The sequence below is a fragment of the Bufo bufo genome, chromosome 2 (genome assembly GCF_905171765.1).
Source record: "Bufo bufo chromosome 2, aBufBuf1.1, whole genome shotgun sequence".
Lineage (NCBI taxonomy): Eukaryota > Metazoa > Chordata > Amphibia > Anura > Bufonidae > Bufo > Bufo bufo.
The window spans coordinates 616,345,493-616,361,801 of record NC_053390.1 but is presented as its reverse complement, the minus strand read 5'-3'; the positions used below and the strand labels follow the sequence as shown (position 1 = coordinate 616,361,801).

Here is a 16,309-nt window from a genome sequence, read left to right as displayed (position 1 = left end):
TTCTGAAGCTAAAGCCAGGAATGGATCATAAGTAGAAGACATGTATAAAAAGGAAAGACAGCCTTCTCTCCTTATTGAATTAAAAAAATAAAAAAACGTGAAAACCCAAAAATTAGCACTAAGGGGGTCATTTATCAAACTGGCGTAAAGTAGAACTGGCTTAGTTGCCCACAGCAACCAATCAGATTCCTCCTTTCATTTTCCAAAGGAGCTGTCCAAAATGAAAGATGGAATCTGATTGGTTGCTATGGGCAACTGAGCCAGTTTGATAAAATGACCCCCTAAAGGTCTGCCTGAAACAGTACACACAAGTGTTTCCTCTCAACCAAAGTGCCATATAAAATGGTTTACATCAGTATACACAGTGGCATCCATTCAAGTATACAACTACTTCTTCCATAATGGGAAGCGCTTACCAGTTCTGCAAAATCGAGTGCCTCCAAATCACTCAGCACTGTATCAATCTCTGTCTGAAATATTAAAAGAAACGATCCACTTAGATATGACACAGCACACTAGATAAACCCTTTCTTTGTTTCCACTAATATGGTATGCCGATGTCAAAAACCAGAAGACAATACACATAGGAAAAGGGCAAAAACTGAAACACTCTGCCTTATTAAAGCTGACATATCCCTCCGTAGATGGACAGGAGCCTGAAATCTGCCCCTACGGTAAAAGTAGTGTGCTGTTCCCCAAAGGCCAACGAAGCTGGGCCGCTCCTTCGGCCATATAGCATCAACACTCGATGCCTCTTTGCAAGATCTTTCCGGGTCCATGTTAGGCACATGAGTTATTCATTTACATTACAGGCAAAAAAATAATAAAATCACATGGATTTAAACACAACATATAGAGGCTACATGTTCTAGATATCTTCTGTCAGAGGTATAGAAGAACATATTTCCAATAAGCCCTATGGACACCCTCCTCCACAACAGTACATAAAATCTGATACTGCAGCCCAGAAATAAAATGAAATATTAATAATAAAAGATGTGGTGCCTACTAGAAAGATTACACTCCGACCTGAGGGTGAGGAGCGAGCACTCTCCATTACCTTCCATTTCAGTCAGGACTAAGCCCCCACACAATGACTTTTACTTAGCGGCTTGGTCCTGGTGCAGGAGGCGAGACAACCTGTATATACGTTCACATACATACAATTCTCCTTTCTCGATGACTTCAGGGAAAGCTCGGAGATTCCCAGCAGAACACCATACAGCATTTGGTAATTCAGGTGCAGATGCAGCACAGCTTAAAGGGGTATTCTGGTTATAATAACTATCAGATCGTGGGGGTCCAACTGCTGGGGGGAAAAAAAAAAAATCACACCGCCGCTCCATTCATTTCTATGGAACCACTGGACATAACACAGCGCTGTACTAGAAATGAATGGAGCGGTGGTATGCTTTTCCGACCAGCCACTCCATCCATTTCAAGGGGGGCTCCATAGTGTATTGGACCCCTGTTCTTGTGATTGGCGGAGGTCCCAGCGGTAGGACCCCCACTGATCTGACAGTTATCCCCTTTCCTGTGGACAGGTGATAACCGGAATACCCCTTTGATGCGTTCTTGAACTGGTCTGGCATCTTTTTAAAGACAGATGCCCAGTTGTGGCCATGGAATAACATCCCATCTGTATGGCCATCCTTCGAACCCTGCAGCAAACAGCTCACTTTGCCTGGCTATGAAGTCCATACAGCTGCTTCTGATGGAAGCGTCATATCGGCTACAGCCATCAGTGAATTATCATGAGGCAAGAACAGAGTCTGGTCTGTCTTTAGACTCCATCACAGCAACATTTGTCGTAATGCACAGAAACCCTTTATTATAGGTCTACTAAAGAGTTGTCTGTGGCATTACGTTCTTATATTTCCATACATTATGGGGGAGATTTATCAAAACTGGTGTAAAGTAGAACTGGCTTAGTTGCCCATAGCAACCAATCAGATTCCACCTTTCATTTTCCAAAGAAGCTATGAAAAATGAAAGGTGGAATCTGGTTGCTATGGGCAACTAAGCCAGTTCTACTTTACACCTGTTTTGATAAATCTCCCCCCCCCACCTTCCCCAGTTATCTACAGATCTGAATCCATGTCCTTTACACTGGGGGGGGGGGAAGGGGAGAGGATTTAACCAAATGAAAGTAATGTGTAATTATACCAGAGAGCTCGTGCTGAGGTAAAAGCAGAATATTGCTAAAAAAAATCTTCCGAAAAGTCAGCTCTTCAGCTTCTGTGCAGAGCCTCGCAGTGAGTGGCGGTGTATTTTGGCGCTGCTGGCAGTGCAGATTGGGGCCTGGTTCCCGTAAGGTGATGCATAAACCACACAAAGCATAGTTATCCTTATACACAGCCAGCTCAAAGTAAAGTGGATTAAATGTCGCCTTCAAAGAGCCAAGATATGATGGAATCCTTCCAGTACCCATTCGGCACGACCACCTCTCAGCTTTAATTAAGATTTGAAAGTCCCAAGAAACTCAAAGCAGTCCGGGTCTGAGGCTAAACCTCTGTTTCCAGGGGCAGCGTTGTGGCAAACACATCGAGCTGCCAGACGGCCGGGCACACACAATGAGTGGAGTCCGGCCTCGTCTGCAACAAGTACATTCAAGGTGACTGCTAATACACTTCATTTATAATAGGGCGTATAGAAATCCCTTCTAATATGCACCTCAGCTGCTGCAGAACCTCTTCACTGATTGATATGAAACACCCCATTCATTTTGTCTGTAGCCGCTGGGAAACAGAAAAGCATCATCCCCCCAGCCGATGCTAGGCAGTGATTGACATAAAAGAATTTACAACAGTGATTTGTGAGAGACCACTTCTGTAGAAAGAGGGTTAAAGCGGCTGTATGTAGTGTTGTCTGGCCTCCGGACCGCAGGGGGAGTACCATTAGTTGCCAAGCTGCGTCTGAACTTGCCATTTGAAAATATGAGAGATGGCTACTTGGCAATTAGGGGTGGTAATCGGAATGGTCCATGGCCAGACCATACTGTGTACAGGCAACCCTTAGGGCTTGTTCACACTGTGGATTTTGTGTACACACAATTCATCTCCCATTGTTGGCAGTGGAAGTCCACGCAGCCATTCATTCTGCTGCAGATGACTCCCACACGGATTTCCAGACCACATCAAGAAGGGACCACAGTTAGCAGCAGCGGGTGTCTGCACATGGATTAGCCCCATTGAATTGGACTAAAAGGGGAGTTATTTTTTTGTCCTTGTATGTTTCTAACTAATCAAATGTAAGGGGTTTTCAATGCACTTACAGCATCTGCAGTGGCTTCTTTCTCATATTTCACTGAGGGTCACATGACCTGTGATGTCAGCTTCTCTCCGTGCTCTGATGATGTTTAGTGCACAAGCCTGAGAGAGCAGATAGGAGTCTGTACAGATGTCACTGTGCTGGCCACGCCCCCGAGCACTGCTGTCTGCCCTCTCCTTGGAGTCTTCAGCCTTCTGCAACTCACACTCAGGGCTGGAGGCTTTACTGAGTAGCTGCAGGCAATGAAGAGACACAGGATCTTCCCTCCTCATCCTGCAGACACAGAGCTGACAGACCGGAGGAGTTCTGCAGAGCATTGCACAGGAACAGTTAGGGGGAAGATCCTGTGTGTATCAACAGTGTCATTTTACAGCTGGGACTTGTAGTCCTACACATACAACATGCTGCTGAGCATCCTAGCAGTCAGACATGTCACTCAGGGCAGCACATTTACTCACTCCCTTTGCAGAGCAGGGGGAGGGGCACTAATATTTATGAGGAAAACCTCAGAGATTACTGTTATTGCAGGTAAACAAAGGACCAGAAGAGAACCAGGGAAATTAGGAAATAGAATTTTTGTTTGCCTAAAACTTGCTTAGCTTAGGGTACTTTCACACTTGCGTTGTTGGATTCTGCCAGGCATGCGGATCTGTCTCACAAATGCATTGCAATATCGGATCCATCTGTCTGGTTGTCATCTGGAAAAACGGATCCGGTATTTTTCTTTTTCACATTTTTAAAGGTCTGCGCATGCACAAACCCGGATCAGTTTTTTCGGAACACTTGGGGCTGGATCCGGCATTGATGCATTTCAATGGAAAATAATGCCGGATGCAAGTGTTCCGGAATTTGGGACGGAGAAAATACCGCAGCATGCTGCGGTATTTTCTCCATCCAAAAACCGTACAGTGACTGAACTGAAGACATCCTGATGCATACTGAACGGATTGCTCTCCATCCAGAAAGCATTAGGATAAAACTGATCAGTTTTTTTCCGGTAGTGAGCCCCTAGGACGAAACTCAATACCGGAAAAGTTTAACGCAAGTGTAAAAGTACCCTTAGTTATATATTGCTGACCATCAGATTTACAGTGCTATATATTTTTTTTCATAACTCGGACAACCCCTTTAAGCAGCAGTATGACCTCCGGCATACAAAAGGCAAAACCACAGCAGCATCTAAAGGGAATCAAAAAGGCAGGGTGTCCACAACACAGTGGAAACACGGGCACAATACAGCCAAAAATAGCCTATCCCTGAGGTTCGCAGCTGTTTGGTATTAGATCAACCGCAAATTGATTGACAAAAACTTGCTTAAGGCCAGACTCTAATGAGCAAGTTGAATGCTGGAAACACGCTGCGTGTGTAAGCGTGACGTCCCGACCTGTACTGATTTATAATGCTGTGCATCCCTGCCAGATCTCAAATCTACTGAATTGTTCTGACATATTGCTGTCAGTATAATTCAGTAGATACAGGTCTGGCAGGCACACACAGCATTATAAATCATTATAATACCGTGTGATCCTGTGGGAGGAGCACAGGACAGAATGGGAAATCACAATTACACACGCAGAGGGTTTCTTGCATTCAACTTGCTCGTCTAAGTTTGGCCAAAGGCACGGTTTTACAGGAACCTCGTGGGCATTAACAATAAGCAAGCCACTGCCAATCAATTATTGACAATCTAATACATTACCTGCGGCTTGTGCATTTTTCTTCCGTGTCAGCACCTCATGTCCACTGTCCATCAGTTGCCCCATGTGGCTGTACCCTCAGTAATAAAAATAATAAGGTTATTTTTTAAATCATTTTTAAACATTGTAATTGTGACCTTATTTTACGAAATAAACAGGTTTAGGGCGGCTTATTTAGCCAAGCTCTCCTCGCCACAAAACTCAAGAAGAAAAAAGATACCTTGATATCTTCAGGCAAGGACAGCCATCGTACTCCCGGAAGGTTATCAGCTAACTGCGAGCTACTGGCGTCATAGAACTCCGTCCCCTGGCTTGTGCTTGCACGTAAGATGGATAGCCTCACTGTGCGCTGGAAAAAGAGGCTAAAGAAATGATCAAGGCGAGACACATTTTCTGCTTGACAGAAGGCCCTGCAACACAAAAGTGGAACCCAAATCAAAGAAATGCTCACAATAGTGGAACGGGAAACTTCAGGATGAAAAATCCATTTGGACGTACAGCCATATAGCATGCACAAAGACACTGTGGGAGGGACCCCTAAGAATCGCCTCTGTAATTTTACACACTTAGCATGACAATAGGCTCACGATTTTCTCATCGCATCCAACCTACCTATCCAAGGACTTGTACATGAACTTTAATGTCCTAACTACATCAGCCGTCATGTTCTTCAAATGTAGAAGTGAAATTCTGACAAAACAAAAGATGTTTAGCAGTAAAAATTCCTTCTCAAAATGCTTTTTAGAGCAGTATTATACAGTGAATGTCCTTTAATGTGTATCAGTACCTATTCAGGATTATCAGATGGTTATAACAAATAAATGGTAAATAGTCTTACTTTCCTCCACCTGAAGTGGACATACAAGTACCATATGTTGGTCTACAGGATTACCAATGTGTTCCTGCCATGGGTTCTGCTTCTATGGAGAGGGTTCTGAAATCTCCACTCTTAAGTAAAGGTGGCCCTGCAGATTGTTTGTCTGAACTACTGTATGTCTTCCGACTTCGTCCCTACTCTTTCATACACATTTAGCGCCGATCAACGTGTATGTGTACTTAACGAGGAAAGTGGAGAAAGCAGTTGTTAAATGCTTCTGGTGGCAGCCTATCGCCCAGGAGAACAAAAGGATCGGGCAAAAATATTCATTTCGCCTGATCCTTCTATGCTCAGGAGCTCCCTATACACATTAATGTCAAGAGCTTTTTCATTTAGATCTTGTGAGTATAATCATTTTTTTAATTACCTTACAGGAGCGACAGTTACACCGTGTTAGGTCTTTATCTTATTCAAAGCTGTACAAAATTTATGCCCCAACTCCTACACCTCAACGTCCAACATGTCCAAAACTCCTCACGGTCAGAGAAGTGGAGATTGAAACCCTTCCTGTAGTAACACAACTCATGACTAGAGACCTTTGTTCTACTGCTGGGTCCACCACTGATCATGAGAATGGGGGGCCTGTGCTTCCCATTTGACTGGAGTGGAAGATGTGCATACATGTCTGTTGTTCCATTCAACTCTATGGGACTGCCAGAGTCCTATCTCCGTCAGCCCCATAGAGCTGAATGGAGTGCATGATCCCAGCTCCATTCAAATAGGGAAGCACGGGCCCTATTCTAGTGATAATCGGAGGCCCTAACAGACCCCCACCCCCGGTCCTGTGCAAAGAGGATAAGTTGTCTTCATGGGACAACCCCTTTAACACTTAAAATAAGCTTTTGCCGCAGTACTGCTGCACATACCATGGGAGTTTTCAAAGCTTTTGTCATGATTTTCTGCTAAAACCTAAGATTCTACTGTAAAATGTGAATGCTACAATGTACAGATTGCTACTAAAACCACTGCCAATAAGGATTAAGCCTGCCCTACCTGTCTGCAGGAAGCGAAATCAGGAATAAATGGTCGGACTCTTTCCAGTATGAAACGTGGACCAATTTCTTGTTCAAAATCAGAGACGTGCTTAGAGGGAAAAAAAAATGAAAAAATGTAAAAGGGAAAGAGAATTTACACTGATGTTAGGATGCGCTGTTGGGTTATATTCTGCTCTTGTCCATACAGGTGGGGATATATACATACATCTGTTTACCATTTAGACAAGAAAGCTGATCCAGGGATTTTATTCTGAAATTCTGCCACAATTAGATTTTAGATGGAATTTTTTTTGGAAATGGCATTTGCCTTATAGTGGTTTTTACATTCATCTGGATCCACACAGTAGGATTATACATTGGACTTGATGGACCATATCAACTATACGAACCACAGCACTTAAAAAGATTGAGTATGGTCACCCCCCTACAATAAACACCATATGAAATCTATTTTTTGGATTAAGATAGACCATCAATGCCAGGTCAGTGGGAGGCTGGACTGCTGTTGGATGGGACCATGGTTCCTCTTCATTGATTACATAGGTCCATCTATCTGTACACCGTCCATTTAGTAGCAGCAGTGCAGGGTATTGCGGTTTCATCCGATTCACCTCAGCCACTACTGATTAGACAGTCTGCAGATAGAGGAGTCCATGTAACCAACGTGGAGGTCACAGCACTCGCACAAGCACTGTGCTCTCTTCAAACAGCAGATCATCGGGGCAAGTCAGACCTATAACCTGATATTGATGGCCTACTGGGAGTCCGATCCACAAAAACCACTTTAACACAAAGAGAATTTTATCAAGGTGGAAGCTATGTTCAAAATAAACTGCTGCTATTGGTTTCTTTTAGGCAACTAATATGCCCACCATTACTGCTCCTACAAGTCCCTGAAGGTGTACTCAGACTGTGGATTCTGCCCAGGTTTTAGCACCAACATTTGGACAAAATCTGCTGTAATTCCATTGTCAGTGGGAATGGCGGGTTTAATGCCCCATTCACATTCTCCAAAAAGCTGTGGATTAGCTGCATTGTACCGTAATTGCGATAATCCATATGTATGAATCTGCAGCAGAAATCCACTGTTTTTATAGCTACAGATTTCCTTAAAAAATCTTATAGGATTTTCTTCTGCAAACACTGACATATGAATGTCAACTGTACAGTAATATAAAATGCATTAGAAAAGTCTTCATACTCTCTTACTTCTGTCACAATTTGTTATGTGGCGGCCTTGTGCAAAAAATGTTTTTTAAAGAAAAAAGTTTTTCCCATCATTCTGCACTTCATACCCTATAAATGAGGAAGTGAAAACATATAGAAAAGGAAAAACTTAAATTGTGCCGTGACACAAGTATTCAGAACCTTTACTCAGGACTTAGTTGAAGCACCTTTGGCAGCGATTGCAGCCTCCAGTCTTCTTGGGTATGATGCCACAAGGTTTGCACATCTGGATTTGGGGATTTTCTGCTAATCTTCTCTGCAGATCCTCTCAAGCCCTGTCAGGTTGGATGGGAACTGTTGGTGGACAGCTATTTTCACATCTCTCCAGAGATGTTAGATCAGATTCAAATTAGGGCTCTGGCTGGGCCACTCAAGGACATTCACAGAGTTGTCCCTAAGCCACTTCTGTGTTGTCTTGGCTGTGTGCTTAGGGTCATTGTCTTGTTGGAAGTTAAAACTTGTATCCCAGTTTTATCCCAGAGAACTATGGATCAAGTTTTTAATAAGAATATCTCTGAAATTTACTCTATTCAGCTTTCCTTCAACCCTGACTAGTCTCCTCAGCCCAGCTGCTGAAAAAACACCCCCACAGCATGATGCCGCCACCAGCCTGCTTCACTGTAGGCATGGTATTGGGCCAGTGATGAGCTGTGCCTGGTTTCCTCCAGACATGGTAGAGAGAAACAAAATGATGACAGTCGGAGATCAAACGTCTCACCGGACATTTACCAACTGTCATATTTGGTGTAGGATGGATCGGGAAAAGGGCGAGGAAAAAAAAAAAAGCGCCACTCTCAAGGTAACCAATAATAAAGGCTAGATAACACCCAAAGGGGTGAGAGGTGGTGTCAAAGGAACCAATCCAGGAGGATAGTATACCAAAAGGAATCTCATCCAGTGTAATAATAGCAGTAAAAATATAAGGGGTGCCAAGTGAAGCTGCAAAAGGTGTCAGCTGCAAAAGAAGAGCATGGCAGGTTCTACCATAGAACCCAACTACTATAAGAGGAAGAGATAAAAGTTCAAAGAAGGTGGTCCCTCGAGAGGGACTAGATGAGAATTGGTAGGTATGGTGGTATGGAGAAAGATCTCATACTGGAAGGTAATAAAAACACAAAATAGACAATAATAATAATAATAATAATAATAAATAAATAAATTGAAATATTAGTCAACTCACTTCGCTGGGGGGGTCGTATCCAGGATAAGCTCAAGACACCTGGGACGATTAACCCCCCAGGCCAGGCTCGCATGTAGTGTAGTAGAGATTGAAGTCGGCAAACCGGTCGTGTAGTGGAGATGGAAGTCACCACACGGGTCCCAAGCTTCTAGTCAATCTCTTTATTCGATAGATATGCGGCTCGATGCGTTTCGGGGGTTTTTCTATACCCCTTCATCAGGAGCAAATACATATCTATTGAATAAAGAGATTGAGATTTTCTCTCTTCCACGTGTTCCTCCAGACAGGACGTTTCAATCGAAGCCAAAAAGTTCAATCTTAGTTTCATCAGACCAGATGAGAGTGCATTCACACGACCGTATAAATGGATCTGCATCCGTTCCGCAATTTTGCGGACCCATTCATTTCAATGGGGCCGCAAAAGATGCGGACCATTGTTCAGTTCTGCGGCCCCACAAAAAAATATGGAGCACGTCCTATTCTTGTCCGCGGACAAGAATAGACACTCTATATATAGCGCACACAGTCTGTATCCATGTTTTGCGGATCCGCAATTTGCGGACCGCAAAACACTTACGGTCGTATGAAAGTGCCCTTAGTGTTCATGCACACAACCATAGCCGGTTTTGCGGTTCACAAATTGAGGATACCGGCCGAGAGAATGCTGACATTTTTTTTTTACTCCTTTACAATGTCCTATTTTTGTCCGCAAAAAGGACAAGAATAGGACATGTTCTATTTTTTTGTGGGGCCGGAAAACATACGTTTGGATGCGGACAGCACATAGTGTGCTGTCCGCATCTTTTGCGGCCCCACTGAAATGAATGGGGCTGCATCTGACCCGCAAAAAAATGTGTATCGGATGTGGACAAAAAACACAGGCGTGTGTATGAGCCCTAAATCTTTATTTACACATCAGTGTTTTGGTCAGTGATTTCCATCAGTGATTGGGAGCCAAAACCAGGATTAGACCCTATACAGAGATAAGGTATAAGGTACATCTGTACCTGTTCTGTTTTAGACCTGCACAATAACTGATGGAAATCACTGACCAAACACTGACTGTATGAATAACACAGGAGTCCTTTAGGTGCTATTTTTGCAAACCCTATGATGGCTTTCAGGCGTTTTTTTTTTTTTTTTAACTAAGCAGAGACTTCTTTCTGGCCGCTCTGCCATAAGGCCCAGCATGATGGAATGTTGCAGTGATGGTTGACCTTGTGGAAGTTTCTCTTATCTGCACACAGGATCTTCGGCTTTCAGTCAGAGTGACCATTGGGTTCTTGGTCAACTCTCTTACCAAGGCCCTTTTCCCTAAATACTTAATTTGGTGGGGCAGCCAACATTAGGAAGAGTACTGGTTGTTCCAAACTTCTTCCATTTAAGAATCATGGAAGCCACTGTGCTCCAGGTAACTTTCAGTGCAGCAGAAATTATTTTGTACACTTCTCCAGATCTGTGCCACCACACAATCCTATTTATGAGCTCTAGAGAAAGATATTTCCTCCTCATGGCTTGGTTTTTGCTCTGATATGCAATCTCCACTGTGAGACCTTATATAGACAGGGACATGTCCTTCCAAATGATGTCCAAATCAACTGAATTTACCACAGGTGGACTCCAATCAAGGTGTAGAAACATCTCAGAGATGATCAAGAGAAATGGGAGGCCCCCAGAGCCATAATTGAAGTGGCATTGCAAAGGGTCTGAATACTTTTGTCCATGTGAAATTTTAGTTTTTCCTTTTTAATAAATTTATAAAATGGATAAATAGAAATTTGTAAACCTTTGGCATAAGACAACAATTCAAGGACTTAAATATATTGGTGTTTTTTTTTTTTTTAAAGGTCCATGCATGAAGCTGAGCTATGGCTACACCTACCTAACTATACAGGCTCCCGTCACGTTTTGCAGCATGTCACTTAGCGTTAGAAATAATCCTCGTACACCTTTCAGCTTCTGCGAGGCTTCAGACACAGGATACTGGTAGAGAATTTCCTGCTGTAAAATGAAGGTCCGTTAGCACACACAAATTTCTACAATTTGGACGAACAGGTTTGTTACAAACAAATCCTTGAGTGAACAAGGATCCCAGGGCACCGATTCCTGGCGCCATATTTCAGTTATATGTTCAGCATTTTCGGATGTAAAGCTGGTAACAGATATATGTTGACAGATCCTGCTGATGCAATTCAGGTCATCAGATCCTCATCATCAGCCTCTTCTGCCCTGGCACTGCTGATTCTAGGGGGCAGCCCTGCTATTCTGCACTATGAAAAGTGTGTATCCCATTATTGACAACGTTTTATTATTAGCTCTTGCTATTGAGGTCGGTAGTGCCCTTGCACACCCAGAATCTGGGGCACATGCCGTACAATTTCACCCAGTACACCCAATGATTAAAGCCACGATCCAATCAGGAGCTCAGGAAGGGATGGTTATCTGCCGTTTACCCCAGATTCACTAGGACAGACCTGTTACAGTGCCTACAGGGAGTCTGAACATCGTTGTGGATCAGTTCAGGCTGCTGCTCTCTCCCTTCCCCCTTTGCTCTGCACAAGCTTTCAGGCTAACCCTTTCTATTATAGCAAGGACTGAGCCACCACGTCTCACATTGCACAAATGCTAGTTCTTCCTGCAGCGCCTCTTCAGGGAAAACAAAGTATTACAATTTGCCTATTGAAATTAACAGGTCCCTGTTTCTCTCAATGGATGAAAGCTGCAGGGGTCCTGAAAGTGTAATAATGTTTTTATATTTAAAACATGACCATGAATAATAAAATTAAAAAAAACAACATACCAAAAACTTAGAGAAACAGAAACCAGCAGGTACCAGTAAACATCGGGATGGGAGCAGCAGGGGATTGGTGAGGGGGGAGTACTCATCTTATTTTATTTTTTTATACCATTCTGAGCCCTTTCTAAGTTACTTTGCCCCCCTCCCTCCTGAACAACACCTTTAACTTTTGTCACATTTTGTTTGTTAAAGGGGTCGCCTCACCTCAGCAAATGGCATTTATAATGTATAGAAAGTTACTACAAGACACTTACTAATGTATTGCGATTGTCCATATTGCTTCCTTTGCTGGCTGGATTCATTTTTCCATCACATTATACACTGCTCGTTTCCATGGTTATGACCATCCTGCAAAAGTGGCCGTGCATGCACACTATAGGAAAAAGTACACGTCTTCCCTGGTGGCCGGGACCATGCACAGGACAGCGCTTTTTCCTATAGTGTGCATGCACGACCACTGCTGCTGGATTGCAGGGTGGACGTAATCATGGAAACGAGGAGTGGAATGGGATAGAAAAATGAAGTCAGCCAGCAAAGTAGGCAATATGGAGAATCGGAATACATTAATAAGTATCGTGTAGTAACTTTCTGTACATGATAAAGGCCATTTGCTAAAAAAGTGAGACAACCCCTTTAAGTATACCATTTCTGACATACAAAAGATGACCACGTTATTTTACATCAATACTGGCAAACCATATTTAAAATAATAAGCACAAGAAAAGCCAGAAAAGTATTGGAACTTGGTTATATCGCGGTAAAATGCCTCCCCTCCGTGAAGACGTACAATTCTTCCCTACCTCCTGTTATTTACAGATATGTATAGTAGACATTTTTATTTCATATGTTGTACAGGTCTAATTTTACACAAATAAACCCCCTATTTGCAGACCGCATATCAGGCTATTTCTTCAAATGACAGCATGGGCATTGACGTGGCTTGGACCAAAGTAAAGGAACGATTCAAACCAGATTTACACACATCAAAGGAACTGCCTTTACCACTGGATAATCCCTATAGTCCGCTTTGTATGCTCAGCATATTCCCCCGACTTTACCAAACCATTGAAGTGAAAGATTGAAATAACAATCCAATGAGTGGCATATGTTCTTCCCCAAGAAGCTGCATTCCCATTCCCCACAATAAGGGATTTGGGAGCTGTAAGAGTTTCCTTGCTGTGACGGTTTATAGCACGTGTAGTAGTACATTCCTTCTTGTGGTATACAAGAAAAATAGCCAAAGTGTTACCAAAATGAAAACTTCACAGCCATTTTTCAGGGCCACGAGGCTTCTTTTATAGAATTGATGAATGAGCACACTCATAATGGTGGATTTTACTTGCATTACATCCAAGTCATTAACAGTTGTGAATATAGCCCACCTGGCTGAGTGGCCGTCTGCCTATGAAATCCTACATCACTACGGGGTCACCCTATAGCTGCCGGTGGATCCGCTAGATAATTTCAGTCTAAATGTAAGACATCTTCCTTGCCGTCTTACATTTAGACCAATTTTTACGCCTAAAACAGGCCATGCCGGATACAGTGAACTCTGGAAAAGACTGCTGGAGTTCACAGTGCATAAGTGAACACAACCTTACTGTTCAGACACAAATGATAAGAATCTGTTTTTTTAAGGTGCCTTTCCATGCGCTGACTGAGCAGACCATTATCCAGTAGGAACAATTCCTTCCCGATAACTGGCTGCTGCTCGTCAGTGGAGCTAAAGAGCTGCATTTACATGGGGACTGTATGACTACTGCCATCTCTCATCCTCATACAGATTCATTGTTTCTAGGCAGGAAACAATGATTTGACTGCATAAATGATCCTTTCATCCGATGAACAATCGTTTTGCTCTTTCATCGGGTGATCGGCAGCACCTTTACACTGGCAGATTACAGAGGATAAGCGTTTGTACTAACGCTCGTTCCCGATAATTGCCCGGTGTAAATCTGCCTTTATCTTCTTCTGTCAAAAATTCATGTACTTATTTTGTTCCTGGAACTACTGGGTGACAATATGGATGTCATCAGCTCTGTAGATAGGGGGTTCATATCTGTAATATAAGACATGCACAATGTATGAAATAAAAAATATCAGCTATAGATCTGTAATAGCAGAAGGCAAAGGCAGATAGCTGCGTATAGCATATGAGACATGTTCTTATCAACTGACTTAGGCTACATAAATGCACACGACCGTTGTGAGTTTTGCGGTCCACAAATTGCAGATCCGCAAAACACGGACAGCCATTGATATAACTGACTATTCTTGTCTGCAAAACAGACAAGAATAGGACAGGTTATATTTTTTTTGCGGGGCCACAGAACGGAGCAACGGAGGCGGACAGCCCATGGAGCGCTGTCCGCATCTTTTGCAGTCCCATTGAAGTGAATGGGTCCGCATCCGAGCCGAAAAAACTGCGGCTCGGATGCGGACCAAAACAACGGCCGTGTGCATATGGCTTTATCCTGCAGAAGCTGTAACAGCATCCATATTACCACCCAGCTTTTCCAGGTCCAGAACCATCTGAGTTTTTGACAGAAGAGAATAACTCAATGAATTCAAAAGCACGGATTCATATTTGTTCCTGAAGATATAAAATGGAACAATCTTTATTTTTTATTTTCTTATACCGCAAAATTGAATATCTGTATATTATATTTACCAAAGGACACAGTATTTAAAAACTCACTTCATAAGAACACATCCATTCAGGGAGATCAGGAAGCATATACTAGCTCTTTTTTCCCTCTCTCCATAGGCCAAAAATCACTTTAAATCTCATTTACATGGAACACAATATTCAAACAGCAAAAGAGAAGGAACTTGATCATATAAAAGCAACAGCCTGCAGAAGAAAAATGTATGATGAAAATAGACAGAAGGAAAGACTCTCTCCTCTAATAAGAAAAACTGTCAAAGCCAATTCTTCTAATCTAATTCATCAAGGCCTCTGAATTTCAGCCCAGTATACTACATCGGATCCCTAAGCTTTATATAAAAAAAACTTTCTAAAAAGAAGCACAAAAGATACATTATCTCAATGAAAATGCCAGAACCAGGTCTCTAGGCAACAGAATCAAGCGAGGAAGATGCAATAGTAAGTTAGCAGAGCGCCTTATTTACAAGCAATGTCCATTTATCACCGAAGGTCTGTAGCCAAAAATGGACTTCTCAAGTAAATTTTTGGCTACAGAACTTGGGTGATAAATGGACATCCTCCTGAAAATCAAACTCAAGCAACCGTTCACAGCACAAATCAAAGGGAAATACTCAGCCAATGCATAACACTGGTTTGAGATTACTGTATGTTCAGTCAGGGGCTTTTAAGAAGGGCCGATGTATGGCCTTAATGAATGGTGATTGGTATAGAACAGGCATCCTCAAACTGCGGCCCTCCAGCTGTTGTAAAACTACAACTCCCACAATGCCCTGCTGTAGGCTGTTCGGGCATGCTGGGAGTTGTAGTTTTGCAACAGCTGGAGGGCCGCAGTCTGAGGATGCCTGGTATAGAACAAGTGGATCCACAGCCTTCACACAGGCCAACAGAAATTGCATGGAGGGAGAAGAATTGTTACTACGATCGTTTATCCCATATACACTTTACATTCTGTGCTGCGGACCAGAGACTATTTTTATCCAACTAACATTTACTCATTTGACGGCTAATCAGTTGGGCATTGATCGGCCGAACAAACGTTCCTAACACTTATTCCCAATCGTCAGCCCATGTAAAAGAGGCTCTGTCACCAGGATCAACCCTATTAAACCAGACATACTGCTTGGTAGGGCTCATCATGCCGAGATGAGCATGATGTATGCTAAACAGCTGCAGAGAAATCTGAATTGTATTCATATGCAAATGAGCAGTTTAGAGCACAAGGGGTGGGGCTGAATCCTTGTAGCACTGCTTTTGTAACCCCCTGTGCTCTGCACACTCCCCCCTCCCCTTGATTGACAGGGCTAGACATGAGCATGCTGAAGAAAGAGCAGTGTCCTAACATGTACATATCATATAAACCACTTACTGTAGCCTTACCACATTGGGAAGAGTGGAATTCTATGCTTAGAAAACTAATACATATTACTGGTTTATTCACAGGCACACTATAGGATTATAATGAAACCAGTAATATGTTAGCTTTCTAAGTATAGAAAAAACACAGTCCTTAATATGATAAGGCTGTAGCCTGGAGGTAAGTGGTTAGCCTTGCATGTAGAGATCCCAGGTTTGAATCTTGGGAGAGACTTTCAGATATT

General features: G+C 42.8%; 1 protein-coding gene across 2 annotated transcripts in view; it reads right to left on the bottom strand.

The window, feature by feature from the left end:
• Positions 1 to 16,309, bottom strand: part of INTU (inturned planar cell polarity protein) — a 71,039-nt gene that overhangs the window by 27,537 nt on the left and 27,193 nt on the right. Inside the window, exons 5-9 of one of the 2 annotated variants that reach the window (XM_040418428.1) lie at positions 11,129 to 11,247; positions 6,838 to 6,927; positions 5,580 to 5,657; positions 5,188 to 5,377; positions 417 to 470 (exon numbers count right to left, since the gene is read on the bottom strand). In XM_040418428.1, coding sequence (XP_040274362.1) covers positions 417 to 470; positions 5,188 to 5,377; positions 5,580 to 5,657; positions 6,838 to 6,927; positions 11,129 to 11,247 — 531 coding nt within the window. The remainder of the gene's footprint in view (positions 1 to 416; positions 471 to 5,187; positions 5,378 to 5,579; positions 5,658 to 6,837; positions 6,928 to 11,128; positions 11,248 to 16,309) is intronic. The other variant, XM_040418429.1, reaches the window with a different exon arrangement.